At 37.6% G+C, this 15905-nt stretch overlaps 1 protein-coding gene across 1 annotated transcript; it reads left to right on the forward strand.

Annotated features, from left to right (window-relative positions):
* Positions 1–1083: 1083 nt before the first annotated feature.
* Positions 1084–2468, forward strand: LOC129081074 (chloride intracellular channel protein 4-like). Its single transcript, XM_054586613.1, is given in 1 exon segment — positions 1084–2468. A coding segment is annotated over 1 exon segment (762 nt). The 5' UTR covers positions 1084–1205; the 3' UTR covers positions 1968–2468.
* Positions 2469–15905: the final 13437 nt, after the last annotated feature.

Raw genomic sequence — 15905 nt, forward strand, 5'->3', positions numbered from 1 at the left:
AGATACAGAAATTAGGAAAAAAATCCAATTTACTATAGCAACAAGAAAAATAAAATACTTAGGAATAAATTTAATGAGGGAGATAAAAGACCTGTACTCAGAAAACTACAGAACATTGAGGAAAGAAATTAAGGAAGACACAAATAAATGGAAGTATATACCATGTTCAAGGATGGGAAGAAATAACATCAAAATATCCATACTAGCCAAAGCAATTTATAGATTCAACACAATCCCTATTAAAATACCAATGGCACATTTCACAGATATAGAACAAACATTTCAAAAATTTATATGGAACTGTAAACGACCCCAAATGGCCTCATGGAACTGTAAACGACCCCAAATGGCCTCAGCAATTTTGAGAAAGAACAAAGTAGGAGGGATCACAATACTGATATCAAACGATATTACAAGGCCACTGTACTGAAAACAGTCTGGTACTGCCATAAGAACATAGATCAATGGAACAGAATAGAGAGCTCAGAAATGAACCCATGTCACTATTGTCAATTAGTATTTGACAAAGGGACATGAGCATAAAATAGAGTAAAAATATCCTCTTCAATAAATGGTGTTGGAAAAACTGGACAGCTACATGCAAAAAATGAAACTAGACCACCAACTTGTATCATACACCAGAATAAACTCAAGATGGATAAAATACTTAAATATAACAAGTGATACCATAAAAGTACTAAAGGAGAACATAGGCAGGTAAATTTCAGATATTCCATGCAGCAATATTTTCACTGATATATCTCCTAGGGCAAGAGATATAAAAGAAAGAATAAACAAATGGGACTTCATCAAAATAAGAAACCTTTGCACGACTAAAGAAAACATCCACAAAATAAAAAGGGAACCAACTATATGGGAAAATACATTTGCCAATGACACCTCAGGCAAGGAGATATATATAAAGAACTCACAGGACTCCACACTAGGAAGACAAACAATCCAATTAAAAAATGGGTAAAGGACTTGAACAGACACTTCTCCAAGGAGGACACACAGAGGGCTCATAGACAGATGAAAAAATGCTCAACATCATTAGCTGTCAGAAAGATGCAAATTAAAACCACAATGAGATACCACTGCACACCAGTCAGAATGGCCATCATAAAGAAATCAACAGACTCCAGAGCACCCCGGAGCAGAAGCAGCAGCCGCTACCAGTGTCCGTGGAGCCCACCGAGCTGGCCATGGCGTTGTCGATGCCGCTGAACGGGCTGAAGGAGGAAGACAAAGATCCCATCATTGAGCTCTTCATCAAGGCTGGCAGTGATGGTGAAAGCATAGGAAACTGCCCCTTTTCCCAGAGGCTCTTCATGATTCTTTGGCTCAAAGGGGTTGTATTTAGTGTCACAACCGTTGACTTGAAAAGGAAGCCTGTAGACCTGCAGAACTTGGCTCCTGGGACCCACCCACCATTCATAACTTTCAACAATGAGGTCAAAACGGATGTAAATAAGATTGAAGAATTTCTTGAAGAAGCTCTATGCCCTCCCAAGTACTTAAAGCTTTCACCAAAACACCCGGAATCGAATACTGCTGGAATGGAAATCTTTGCCAAATTCTCTGCATATATTAAGAATTCAAGGCCAGAGGCTAATGAAGCATTGGAGAGAGGGCTCTTGAAAACACTGTAGAAACTGGATGACTATCTGAATTCTCCCCTTCCTGATGAAATTGATGAGAATAGTATGGAGGAGATTAAGTTTTCCACACGTAAATTTCTGGATGGCAATGAAATGACATTGGCTGATTGCAACCTGATGCCCAAACTGCACATCGTCAAGGTGGTGACCAAAAAATATTGCAACTTTGATATTCCAAAACGGATGACCGGCATCTGGAGATACTTAACTAATGCTTATAGTAGGGATGAGTTCACTAATACCTGTCCCAGTGATAAGGAGGTTGAAATAGCATATAGTGACGTAGCCAAAAGACTTACCAAGTAAAAGAGCACTTAGAGAGAGATGTCTTCACATCTTTTCCTGATTACGAATATGCTTTTTCTAACAGGCTGATTCTTGTCCTATAAAGTAGACATTTTATTTTGCATGACAGAGGCAGTTACTCAAGGTTAGGATAAAGGATAGATAAGGTGTAGTAGCTCTCTTTAAACATGCACTCCTAAGCAGTATTATTTTAAATTTTTTTACCCTGCCTACCTCCCCTACCCCATATCCTCCACTCTTCTAATTCAGAGACACTTCTCAAACTTTCTCCTTTAGAGGCAGTTTGCCATCTCTCTAGCGCCCTCACCGTCGCATCCATTCACTGTATATAGGTGGCAGGGCAGCTGAGGTGCAGGGTTCAACTGTTGACATAGTAACCACGACCTCATCGGTCAGCCCCAAACTGGTGCATAATGCGTGGTACAAGGAATATTTATGTATTTTTGGAGTTTTATAGTATTTAGTAAGAGTATATGAAAGGATTGCTACTGTATCAAAATACTGTACCCTGTTTCAGTTTAGCCTATCCTGGATATGTGCTAAAAGCTGTACCACCAGGCAAGAGGGTCTTCTACCAATGTCACTACAGATTTTGCTCTTTCACTTTGTATGTGGGCTTTTACTTTTCCTAAAAGCACCTATCCATTATACCAGTTATAACATCTGACACTGTGTAGAAGCTAAAAGTTTAGAGGGAGGGATAATATTCTCAGTCCTTCTTGAGAATTTTATCCATGTAAGATAAACTGATGGGCATATTCTGTCTGAATGTGGTATTTGCTATATGTAATTTTGCCCAGTGCCATTAATTTGGAACATTATTGCTTTCTTCCTTTATTTTAAAAGGTTCCTTTTTAGATAAACATAGACCTTGCTGTTTGTCGATCTTTTGAGCAACACTACGTATACTGATGTTTAGTTGATTTAGCTATAGCAGTACAATGATTTTTAGTAAAGTAAAAATTAACACGGAAATTAACCTAATAAAGGTAGGATGGGTTTGTCAAACTATCAAGTAGAATTTTGTTTCGAAAGCATATTTAATGTGGATAATCTAAAGATGGCATTTTCTACCCTATATTAAAAATAAGATAAAACATACAGATTAGCAATTTTTCCATTTCGACCCCATTTACTGTTAGGCTCCGGGCAGAGGATGACTCCCTCCTTTTGGACTAAATTATAGTTGTTATATGAGTACATATTTACTGCAGTTTTGCCTAATGTCAATCATTGTGTTTCCTTCAATTAAATTTCTCTGCAGCCACACTGAGGAATAGCACCCTGCATGTTTGTTTTTTAAATTGAAGTCCTAAACCAGGAATTATTTGTGCTCTAATAAGGGAGAATGAACTTGGTGAAAATAAAACAAAAGCTTGCTGTGTATTTGTTCATTTTTAAAATAAAATTAGACTTTCTAAATATTGCTCCAAAGGTGGAACAATAAATAAATTTTTGGTAATTTTTTTATACCTAACTTGTTTAAGAAGTGCTGTTTCTCATAGGTGGTTTTTGGAAATTTTAAGTATATTGTTTTCAACTGGCAATGATTCCCTCCCTTTGGTATGCTAACATTTAGTAAGCATTGGTGTTATGGAAGCAGCCTGATTTTTCAAAGCATACTGCATTTTTTAACCTATCAGTGATTGGCTTAGTAGAAAAAGATAAGAAAAGCTCCATATTGTACCCATTTGGCTCAGGGAGATTTGCTTTACCTTTCTTAAAACTCCTTATTGCTGATCAAAAGTTTGGGCACCCACCTTTTTGCAATTAAATATTGGCTGCTGATTTATCTGGTTCCAGGAAGTAGCGCTATCAGGTTATCCATTGAGATTCTATAGCAGTTGCTTCAGTGGGTGAAAAATGTCGCATCTGCACCAGTACATAGCCAACCAATCATCACTTTTCATCTATTTTTAAATAGTGGTGACTTGGCATTCAGGTGAGACTGAATCTTGCCTCATAGCTTCAAGCGTGAAGAAGATTCAGAAGGGGTGTCTGTCCCTTCCCGGGAATGGTGAACTAGGCGGTGCAGAGCAGACGGCTAAGGAGCAAGGAGCCGCGTTCCTCAGAGTGATGAGAAATACAAACTCAGTTGTCAAGTATTTTTACCTTGGATATTTATTCTCTCTATTTTTAAAAATAATGTGTCCCCTGACTCTTGCCTTCTCACTATCCAAGGAAAGTAGGTCAGTTAGGATTTTGATGAAGGCAAAATTATTTTTCTGTATAGAAAGACCTTATTGCTTTATCAGGGAAGTTAGATGAAATTGAGATTGGCAAGTGGACAAAAACCAGAAAATAGGATGACCCCAGCAAATGCTTTTTTAACCCATCTTATATTTGTAGAAAGTTCATAGCTTAAATCTTAGGAGATTTGGGAATAAAAGTCACCATGTAGTGTGTGGATTGATAATGGAAATCATTTGATATTATTTCTGCAACTACTCCATCATTTACCCCTTCATTTAAACGAACGAGGAGCTCCTGAATGGAAGCTCCTACTATTTCCCAAGGGATTCTGCTAAGTTTTGTGTTCAACAGTTGGAAAGCTCCCTGCTATTTCAGTTGGTGACTTCTTTAAAAAAAAAAAAAAGAAAGGAAATGCAGATTTTTGTATACAGTTCTGTTCTCTTTTACTAGAATTGTTGACGTGATAAAATTCATGTAAGATTTTATTTCTTGGTGACTTTGGCTTACACAACATACCTGTAAACCCTTGAGCAATCTGTATACAAGTAAGAGATTTCTGACATTTATTCTTACGCTAAATTGATTAGCTCTAGAATTTAGGCAGTGTTACTTCTGTTGAGTTTTGAATCTCCAGGGTTGCATGTAGATAGCTTTTGTTTCTGTGCATTTAAAATATCCATTTAGAAAATAACTATAAGGTAAAAATGATAGGAAACAAATGTATTTTTTCATGAACATTTTGATACACATTTCATCAAGTTATTATCAACCAATTTCCTACACTGGTTATAATTGTATTTGATTCAAAGAGAGGGAAGCATTCATTATTGATATACTATATGGGCTTTTTTATTCCATTCGTTACAAATTACCAAGGTTGAGAGCTGTCAAAATTATATTTTTATCATGGAAAAAAATTTCAACTCCCTAAGTCATAATGTTGAACAGAATTGGACTGTTTTCTTTAGAATTACTTGAAAAGGCAAATGAAAGCTTATTATAGAATGCTTGTATTTTTCTTTTGTCTCTCTGGAACCAGTATATTGCTGGCAGCTATTGTATTAAAATAAAGTATATTTTCACTATCATAAAAAGTTCTTTTTTCTCCCTCCTCATGAAAATAAATAACAACTTGGGGTAAAAAAAAAAAGAAAAAAGAAAAAGAAATCAACAAACAACAAGTGCTAGTGTGATTGTGGATAAAAGGGAACCCTAGTACCCTGTCGATGGGAATGCAGACTGGTGCATCCACTGTGGAAAACAGTTTGGAATTTCCTCAAAAAGCTAAAAATGGAACTACCTTTTGACCCAGCGATTCCACTGCTGGGACTATACCCTAAGAATCCCAAAATGCCAATTCAAAAGAACCTATGTACCCCAATGTCCATAGCAGTGTTATTTACAATAGCCAAGGGCTGGAAAACAGCCTAAGTGTCTGTCAGTAAATGAGTGGATCAAACACTTGTGGTTCATTTACAGAATGGAATACTAAGCAGCGCAGAGAAAGAAGAAACTCAGACCCTTTGTGACAGCATTGATGTTAATGGAGAGTATTATACTAAGTGAAAGAAGCCAGGTTGTGAAAGGCAAATACCATATGATCTCACCCATAAGTGGAACCTAATCAACGAAATAAGCAAGCGAGCGAAATAGAACCAGAGATGTGCAAATAAAGAACAAACTGATGGTCATCAGAGTGGAGCAGGGAGGGGGATAACAGGAGAAAGAAGAGGAAGGGGCATTTCAAGGAACATGAATAGAGGACTCATTGGTACAGACAATGTGGTGGGGATTGACTGTGGAAGCAGGGGTGAGTGGTGCAGGAGAGAGCAATGGGGAAAATGGTGTGACAACTAACTGAACAACAAAAATAAAAATATAAAAATACAAAAACAACAACAACAAAAATAAGAGGGCAATAAATCTGCAGATGTCAATATTTGCCTAGGTCCTACATTTTTAAGTGCAGTTTACTTGCTCTGTTTCTTTAAAGTAACTAAAAAATAACTTAAAAATTTTCCAAAAGATATTAATAATTTTTGAGTAAACTTTTCAGAAATCTTTAAAAATAAAATATTTTATCAATGTAAATGAAACATTTTCTACCAGATTTTTTTTTATAAGAAAGAATGTATTAAAAAATACCTCATGTTTACAGGGGTTAAGTGAGATAATGGTAGCAAAGTACATAGTAGGAGTTCAACAAATGATAGAGTTACCTCAACTTCTCTACTCTCACCTCATCCCTTCTCTTTTTAAATGTTTATATCAATTTCAGATTGATGTTATATTATAGAATGAATCCCATATTCCTTAGTGAGATCCAATAAATTTATTAAATCCATGTAAATTTAATGGGTAAAATCTGTTCATCTTGCTGCCTAGATAATGTCTTTCTGTTTCTAAAAGTTGTCATTAACTATGAATAGTCAAGTCCTCCTGCTCATCTGTCCAGTGAAGTTTCTGAGTTCCATCTCTGAGGGTGCTCCAGTGCCCCTTACTGTAATAATTGATTAATATTTAAAAAATATCACAGATGGCCACATTAACATTTTCCAGCTATTTTTTCCTTCCTATAGGGACAAATATTTGACTAAAATTAATTTTCATTGATTTTCTCCTCTATTTTAACATATGAGGGTACTAATTGGCATGAAAGACGAAATTATATGTTTAGGAACCAAAGAATTTTTCAGTTCAAGGAGTTAACTAAAAACGTTTAGACATTTTTTTCAAATTTTGTTTGTTCACCAAGTTTATAAAAGGCAAAAGTTTTGTTTGTGGCTCTCAATGAGTAGCTTGTATTATTCATAAACTTTCCCCTGAGAACAATCATAAAAGCTGAATAGCATTTTTCTGAAAAATTCAACTATTTGAAGATATCAGAGAATAACCAAGTCAGTGAGGACTTTGAGGGCCAAGACATCAGAGATATCCCTTGATACAAAAACTGAAAAGAATAGAATGACAAAGGAATATCACACACTTCTCACATTCATTCTCTCCCCCTCTCCTCATCTCTTGTGATTAAAAACGTCTTCCTTCCTTCAGGTTCTAAGGAGGAGACCTTTCACAGTGTTTTATCTCCTGCTATAAGTGACATGGATAAGTCCTATTAATATAATGTTTAGCAAAAGACTACAAAAATTAAAGGGTGAGTTGATGGGGGATTATTGATTACTTATTAAATTTCTCTAAAATTGGTAATTAGCCCTGGCTTTTATAGTTCAGTGTGGTCAGAGACATACCTAAGTTGCAGGTTCAATCCTTCATCATGGTGTGTATAAGGCAATCAATTAATGTTTCACTCATATCAATAATTGTCTCATGTTTCTCTCTCTCTCCCTTCCTCTCTAAAAGCAACGAAAAAATGTCCTTGGGTGAGGATTAAAATAAGTTAAAAAATGAAATAAAATAGGTAATTATTCAAGCTTACTATTTCTTTCTTTTCATGTAAATTTTGACAATTTATATGTTTTTTAAAATTATGTTTTTATCTTTATTGGCATAGAGTTAACTAAAATAATCTCAATGTTTTTAAATAGTTATTATAGCTACAATTTCCACTTGATTTCCTTCCTTCAGGAATTCCTCAATATTTCTAGGCCACTGGTGGCCACCCTCCTCCCTCTTGTCTTTCAGTGAAACTATAAGTTTATCCCATTTTTATCCCTTTAAAAGTCTTCTTCCTCTTCTCCCCCATCTCTCCTCTTCCCCTTCCCCTCCCTCTTTCCCATCCCCCTCCTCCTCCCCCTTCTCTCATTTCAAAGAACTTGGGAAAGACAAGAAGACACATGTTTGCCTTTTTTAAAATCCAGTATTCCCTCAACAAACATCTCTTTTGGGTATCTGCTATTTACACATTTTGAAACAATATGTAAGGCTTATAACCTAGTATTTTAGTACTATTACTATATCCTCAGTGAAAACTCTCTTTGGAAACATAGCTACAGTCAGTTATCTATTATTTGATTATTAAAGGTCTTGTTAAGGAAACTAGTGGGCATTAGGAAAGGAAAATTCCTGTCAGATACTATTTATCAAGCAAGTACTTCCACAGTCATATTTACTATTTTATTCAAACTCACATCACTATGAGAATAATAAGTCCATGTGTCAGTTATAATTTAATTGTAAATGAAGCTGGAGAAAAGGAAGCGATTTACCAATTGAGCACTATGGCAAAACAGTAGTTAGTGACAAGTACAGGAAAAGGCATAGGAAAGTCCAAATGACAAAGAAGCCTAGTGGTCTCCTAGACAACCTCTGAACTTCTGCATAAAAGACAGAGAACATTCTTTCACAAAAAGTTTTAGAGCCCTACTTATCTCAACAACAACACTAGGTTATATTAACATGCACAAATACCTTTAAATAATAATTTTCTATCTAGGACTCTATACCCAGAAAGATTATCAATCATCTGTGATGGTAGAATAAAAACATTTCAGATATGTAAGTTCTGAAAAAAATGATCTCCCATGTATTATACCTTTTCTTAGGAATTTATGACAGAAAATGTTCTGCTGCAATTAGAAATTAAATGAAGAATGAGGAAGATATAAAATCCAGGAAACTGAAGATAAAGAGATAAAGAGTATTTATTTTCAGGAGGATGGTCAATGGAGAACACAAGATGAGACCACCTTATAATAGGCTTGAGAACAACTGGTTCAGACTGAGGCAGACCAGAAGGTCCTGGGAGATATATATGTCTTCAAAAGGATGGAGCTTGTGCCAAACCTAAATGAGTTCTAAAATGTAAGATAGATGCAACTATATAGATTATGGGTTGAATTTGTGATTATTGATAGAAACTTAACCAAAAGAAAAACATGATAATTATTAACTTCAAGGAAAGACAAAAAGGAAAAATAATCATAATATACTATATAGTTCAACTTGAATTACATTTAAGTTACCAAATTAATACTTATTATTGATCTAACAAAATTATAGCTACACAGGGAGAAGAGTAGCATGAGAAATTTGTGTCTGTGGTTGAGATGGCTGAGATACCTAAAACTGCAACAATGTAATATTTAGAGATATTCAGATAAGTAACCAAAAGAATAAGTTAAAAACATTTTTTAAAGTAGCTGTCTTTGGGGGGGTAGGAAAAGGAGAGCAGGTGAGAACTACTATTTTTCATAACAAATATTGTAGAACTGTTAGACTGCAATAACAATGCATGCTGAATTATGATAAAAATAGGAACTAAAAAATAAAACTATGAAAAAGCAAATTTTATATGATCTTGGACAGGTAACTTAACCTCACTGGACATGATTTGTACCATAAAAAGGATAGAACAGGTAATCTTCCATTTTGGATATCTCTGACTCAATAAATTTAAGTTTCAAGCTGTTTAGTTCTAACTTTAAAACTGAATAAAATCCCAGTTAATGGAGACCAAATTTCAGAACTGGAAGGGATAATGGCATCATTTAGTTGGACTTCAGTTTCCAAAGAGGAAACCCAGAGAAGCTGAATGATTTTATAGGCAGCAGCTCACTAATAACTAAGAACATACTGGGACATGGGTGTCCAGTTCTTGATCCAAATACTCTTTTTATTTTACCACAGAGCCAGTGAGAGAGGCCTTTGTGAAAGAGATAATTAAACCACGTAGAACTACATAAAACCAATTCTTAGAATATTATTTCCTGTGGTCAAGCCAGAAAAATTGTTTAATTGAACCTGTCCCTACCACGCCATCCATCTTCTTTTTTGTAGTGCTGTGTGCCCAACTTTAATTACAGCAAAGGTTAAAGGCAAGAAAGGCAAGTTTCTAACACAGGGATGAATTCATCTTCCCAACACAGAGATTACAGGAGTGCCATTTTGATTGTATCACCAAACTTTCCCTGAGGCCATTAGGAACTTTCCAGACTTATGTCTACACTAAGTCTATGGTTAAATCAATGCTGGGGTTATAACAGAGACTCAAAGTGAGTACGTAAAGTGCAAGATGACTGGCAAAGAGTGTTATAGGTAGCATTCTGTCCAGAGTGCACTCTGTATGCTGTAAACATCTTCCCCTCCCCCTGTCAATTTGCTGTGCTTGCCTGCATGCAAATTCAAGAAGGAAGTCTTAAGACCAGTTACTAAGGAGACAAAACAGGTGCTTGCATGAGTCATTCTCTCTTTGGAGGGAATGTGGGTAAATTTTCTATGGTGGAAGCTTTGGTGGTGATTAATTCACTTTTGACATCCATTTTAATGCATAAGGACTAAAGTTTAACTTCAAATTAAACCTTACTTTCCCCCACAACACTGGCAGGTAAAAGAAGAAAATGAATCATTGTGGTGTAGTCTGGTGTTACAAAAGAATCCCTGCAACTTTTTAAGGGAAGAAGCAAAGAGGCAGGAGCTTCTGAATGAATAGGTAGCTTTCATAGGTGGAAAGAGCTGAAAAAGGGACCAGACATAAGTGATTCTATCCTGCTATGCTAAATCCTACAGAACAGCCAGTCCCACCCAGGCAGTCAACCCTGACGGGACAAAGGATTTGGAGGGAAAGTTGGGGGGAAGGTTGAGAGGAAACAGAAGGATACAATTTAGTTTTAGTTTGGACTTTTCACTCTGGGGGGCAGCCACACGATGGAAACATCGTGGGTTTAGTAATCAGACAGGTGTTGATTATAGTCCCAATAATGCCACCTAGGAGCTCTGTCTGGGTTCTTAACTTTCCTGTACATCAGGAATATGCAAAGAGTGTCAATTTCACAAGGTTATTGTGAGGACTTACATGTAGTAAACACCGAAGAAATGTTGGGATTTCCTTTCCTAACCCAAGTCTAGATAGAATCATAGAATCCCAACACTAGAAAAAGTCATTAATGATCTGACTTGGTCACTCTGAATGCTTGAAGAAATTCTAAACTCTCAAAAAGAATTCCAAAAGTCTCTGCTCAAACACCTCAATAAGAGGGAATTTCCATCTCTAGATGGAAGCCCTCCTTTAATGACTATTTTAGAAAGTCCTTTAACTTAGCTAGAACCCCCAGAGCTACAAAGAGCTAAACTAGCCTAATCACTTCCACAACAAACATAATACTTATTTTCTTCTGATGTTGCTAACATGATATGCAACTTTTCCCATTATTTTGATTGCTGTTTCTCCAAGATTTTGTAACAGGGACTGTGTGCTAGCTGCCAAAATCCATTCTCCCTTTCCTTTGTTACTGTAGAATTTTAGTTAGGTAAAGGGGACATCTACCTTTTCCATTCTTCCATGCAGGTAGGGGTGGGTATCCTGGGTGACAGTGAAATGTGAGCAGAAGCAATGAGTGTCGATTCTTGGTCAGCACCTTAAGACAGACGATACGTCTCCTGCTTTTCCTTCTTCTATCCCTTCAACTGTAACCAGATCATATTAGTGACCCTTTTTCAAACTGACAGTAGGTGGTAATGCCCTGGTAGATGATGAAACAATGATTGTGGAAGGCACCTGGTTCTCTGAATGATCACAAGGAACAGAGTCACCTGCCAGCCTAGATCACTCACCTGGAACTATTACACAAGAGAGAAGCAAGGTTCTTTGTTCTTTAAGCCAATGTATCAATGGATCTCACTGTATAACTAACATAGGTCCTCTTAATGTGTTCCTGAGAAATGGGTACAACGGTCAGGTTGTGTTGTGGTTTCACTAGTTATTTTTACTTTGCCAGGTACTGTTGGGAAATGTCCTGTCTGGTTTCAGGAACTGTAGCCCCTTTGAAAGGTGTAAGGGCCCCAAGGCTGGAACTAATCAAGGAGGCCTTGGGAAAAACAGGCCACTGAGGAGACAAAACCTGTCCCCGTGCCTCCCTCACATCATCCTGCTTGGCCCTGAGACGGCTGATAGGCAATGACGGGTAAGATCCCTCAATGGAAGGGACAACCTAAACCATGCACAGCTGATGGCCATCAGGACGAAAACTTGGGGAACACAGAGAAAGGCAAAAAGACCCGCACCCCTCGGCTTGGCCTTGAGTATGGCTGAGGACCTCATTCTATCTGAAAGAAGTCTCCTTTTCTCTTGGCAGATCCCTCCCCTCGCCTGGCTCAGGCTTGAAACAATACTGGAGACAGTCCTAAACCGGATCTGGCAGTTCCCATGGGAAATCACGCCTAGAAGTAAAGAAAGTCTCTTAATGTCCTGAAGTTGTTGACACAGCTCAAGCTGGAGCTGGCTAATCTGGCCTTTCAAATTGGATAAGAAGGCCCCTCTAAGGCCGTGTTGCACTTCTGCCCAAGAGTGTTGACTGGAATTCCATTGCAGTGGGGTGACACACAGCTTGGAGAAGCCGGCGACACAGGTGAGCTGCTGGCAGGTGACAATGGCATCCTGGCATTCTCCCAGCCACATCACAGCTGATAAGATGTGGTGTTTCCATCCGGTTTATTCAGACTGGTTGCACACAGTGGTCCTGTTGGGACTTAAACACAAACATACCTTCTTCCCCCAGGTTTGTAATCCAACCAGTCCCTTCCAATTTTTATTTCCTGGGGGCCCCGATAAAATACCAAGGGATGAGGACCTTCATTGGGCTTACTCTGGTGGAAATGTTTTTCAATTGGAGTATTTAGTGAATTGTCACAATTAAGAAAATTGTAAGTATACATGGCTATCATTATTAAATTTTTCATAAGTTTTTAGTAAATTTTTAGTGAATTTTTAGGGGAGGACTCCTGACTCCCCCTTTTACATTTGTTAGAGAAAGATTTAAAGGTATGATGAGCTCATTCCACAATGGCTTGACTGATAAGATTATAAGGAATTTCTGTTTTATGTTGAATTTTCCATCTGTGTAAAAACTCTTGAGTTGACCTTGCCATGCAACCTGGGCCGATACCAGTTTTGGTTACAGGCCTTAGGCTTCAAACTTCAGGAGAAGCTGAAAAACCACCTGAGTTTAAAAGTGCCACTTTTTTCCTACAGTTTTGGAAGAGCAGGCACTCTGCTGTTAGGATTAGCAAGTTAATTACCCTATTCTCAGGATGTAGTTGCTTCCAGGTCTAAAATTTCATGGTGTTTCAAAGACTTTTACATTTATTTTTCAGTAATACATTTTCTACTTCTAATGTCCTTCCTTCCCATGCCACACATGGACGTGGGATATATTATTTTTTTTCTTTTATTCCTTCTTACAATTCACCTATACAATCCTTCATTTCCTTAATTCCTTCCTTAATGGCCACAGCAAGTAAGTGGCTTTCAGTGTCTACATTTTGGCAGGCCTTAATGAATTGACTGATATTAAATTGCCGTTAGCTTGATAGAATTGAGAACAGCTTTATTATTTTATTTAATAATAATTTTATTATTTTAATAAATAATAAATTTAATAATAATTTCAATGATTGATTTTATAATTAATTTTAATAAATAATAAATTTAATAATTTTACTTATAATAATTTATAATTATTATTTGCATCCTCATAGGCTAACTGTAATATAAGAGTTTCAGTTGCTTTATTTATTTACTCATTTATTTAGATTTATCAAATCTAAATAATTAAATTTTATTCATTTATTATTATAAAGTTTATTATTTACTTATTTAGATTCACAAGATCCAAACAATTAAATTTTATTTTTTATTTATTATAAGTTGTATTATTTATATTGTTACCTGTATATTTATTATTTTTATAATATTTTATATTCCTCTATTTATATATTCCACACACATATCATGTATAAAATATATGCACACATAAATATACACATACATATATAAATATATATTCACATATATTTATATACTTATTATTATTATTATTTAACATATACCTAAGATGTATATTATGAAATGAAGAGTGGGAAACTTATGAATGAAGCAAACTGAAGAAAAGGCATAGTTCTGAAAAAACCAACACTTTCTACTCTGGGCTAGAAGCAGTTGATTTCTGGAAAGTCCCCTTTTGTGCTTAATTGGGTTGCTATAATATGTAAAGGAGCCAATGCAGTTGTTATCAAGTTCCAAGTAAGATTCTGATGGCCAAAATTAATTTCATTTTCCTGAAAGCACTTTAGTTTCTGTCTTACTTTTTTCCATTCCTCAATATTTAGTGATTCTGAGGCAGGAGATAGGAAGGAGGAAACTCCAGAGGTGCCCCAGGAGATAAAGAACAGAGATAAAGGGCGGAGACCCTGTCCTAAATCTGGTAGTTTCTGCATCTGGAGAAGCATTGAATCCTAGTGAATCAGGACTGCCCCTGCGCAGATGCTACCTGACCCCTACTTCATTATAATTAATTAGCATTGTGGGACCCTTTTCCCAGTAGCCAATCAAGGAAAGGAAGGCCAACCCTAAAGAATAAAAGTCCTCTAGCCCCTGAGTTCCTCCCTTTTTTGACCTGCTCCAGCTGCCCCTGCTGCTTGCTGCTGCTGCTGCGGCTGTTAGGCTCTTCTCCTTTCTTCTCTGTTCCACTCTGCTCAGAGTTGGCCTGTTCCCATGTTCTGTGTGGCTTAATAAATCTGCTTTTCCTCGCTTTCTGCTATAAACTCTGTGTGTTCGGTTCAATTTTTTGTCCGCGATCACCAAGAACCTGGTTACCTGTGCCCACCTGTGACAATTCCTCATCAGGCAACTATGGACAGTATTCTTTCACTGTTGGCAGACAACCCGCAGCCTTAAGAAGCTGTTGGAGCAGTTTGAAATAGACCTGTTGCTCCTTAAAGAGAGCTGAGCCGGTTTTCGTGGCTGGGAAGTCTTTTGTTCTCGTTTTCCCACTCCAGCCTTCTCTCATCTCCACTCTGCTTTTTATAAAAACCTCTTCTAACTAAATGTTAGGGATTGAGAAAATGTGCTGCTTGAGCAAAAAGGCTTCCAAGGGTGTGACTTCTTGGTTACCACCAATTTTACTTTATCGTGAGTGGAATTCCCTGTGAGGCCCCTGAATGTTTTAGGAAATAATCCCAGACAATCCTGTGAAAACCTCCCACTCTTGTGGAGACATCCCAGGGGGGAGTGCCCCGGAGGAGGACACTCCCCTTACGTTGTTCTGAGTTCGGTGGCGGCGTTAGAAGGCTCTCATTCAATTCCTGACTACTTAACTACTTAATTGTTGGAGACTTCTTATCGACTTTTGAAAAGTGGAGGGAGAGGAGAGAAAGGGTCTGGAAAAAATTGTACGTTGCGTTCCAAGCTAGATTCTTGCTTTCTCGTCTCCAGCACTAAAACCTAGGTGAGAACGTGCTGCAGGGATGGAGCTGTGAATACTCTCTGAGGGAGGGAAAAAAAGACAGAAAATTGAATTTGACCTGATGGCCCTAACGAATGGGCACAAGAGATAAAATACCCCTCCCCTTGAAATTACACACACCTGCAGCCTGACCACCAAGTGATGGTGGTGCTAAGTCCCTTAACCAGGGATGACTGGTGTGCCAAAACTCTGGTCCAGTAGATGTGTGGCCCGTGACAGTGGCTCATAGCCACTGGCTGATGATCTCTGATGGTCCCTGTGCATCCCTGCTCCGGGCACCATTTGTGACAGGGATAGTGCTGTGCGGGGCCTTTGGATCTGAGGGTTACTGTCTGGGGCCAGCTGAGGTGAGATACCGGACACCCGATTCCCACAGAGCCTGTCCTGGGGTTGTCATGGATGGGGGGAATAAACACCAGTCGTTGCAAACACTTCTCTGTCTGCCAGGAGAGGAGGCATGGCTTTTTCCTCCAGTGAAGAAGGCCTGGAACCCCTTTTTTCCAAAGGCTTTTATTGAAAGGGTTATCAGTGGGGCAAGGCAACAGGT

Source organism: Pteronotus mesoamericanus, unplaced genomic scaffold (assembly GCF_021234165.1).
Source record: "Pteronotus mesoamericanus isolate MK-2021 breed Mesoamerican mustached bat unplaced genomic scaffold, CSHL_Meso_final contig_94, whole genome shotgun sequence".
Taxonomy (NCBI): domain Eukaryota; kingdom Metazoa; phylum Chordata; class Mammalia; order Chiroptera; family Mormoopidae; genus Pteronotus; species Pteronotus mesoamericanus.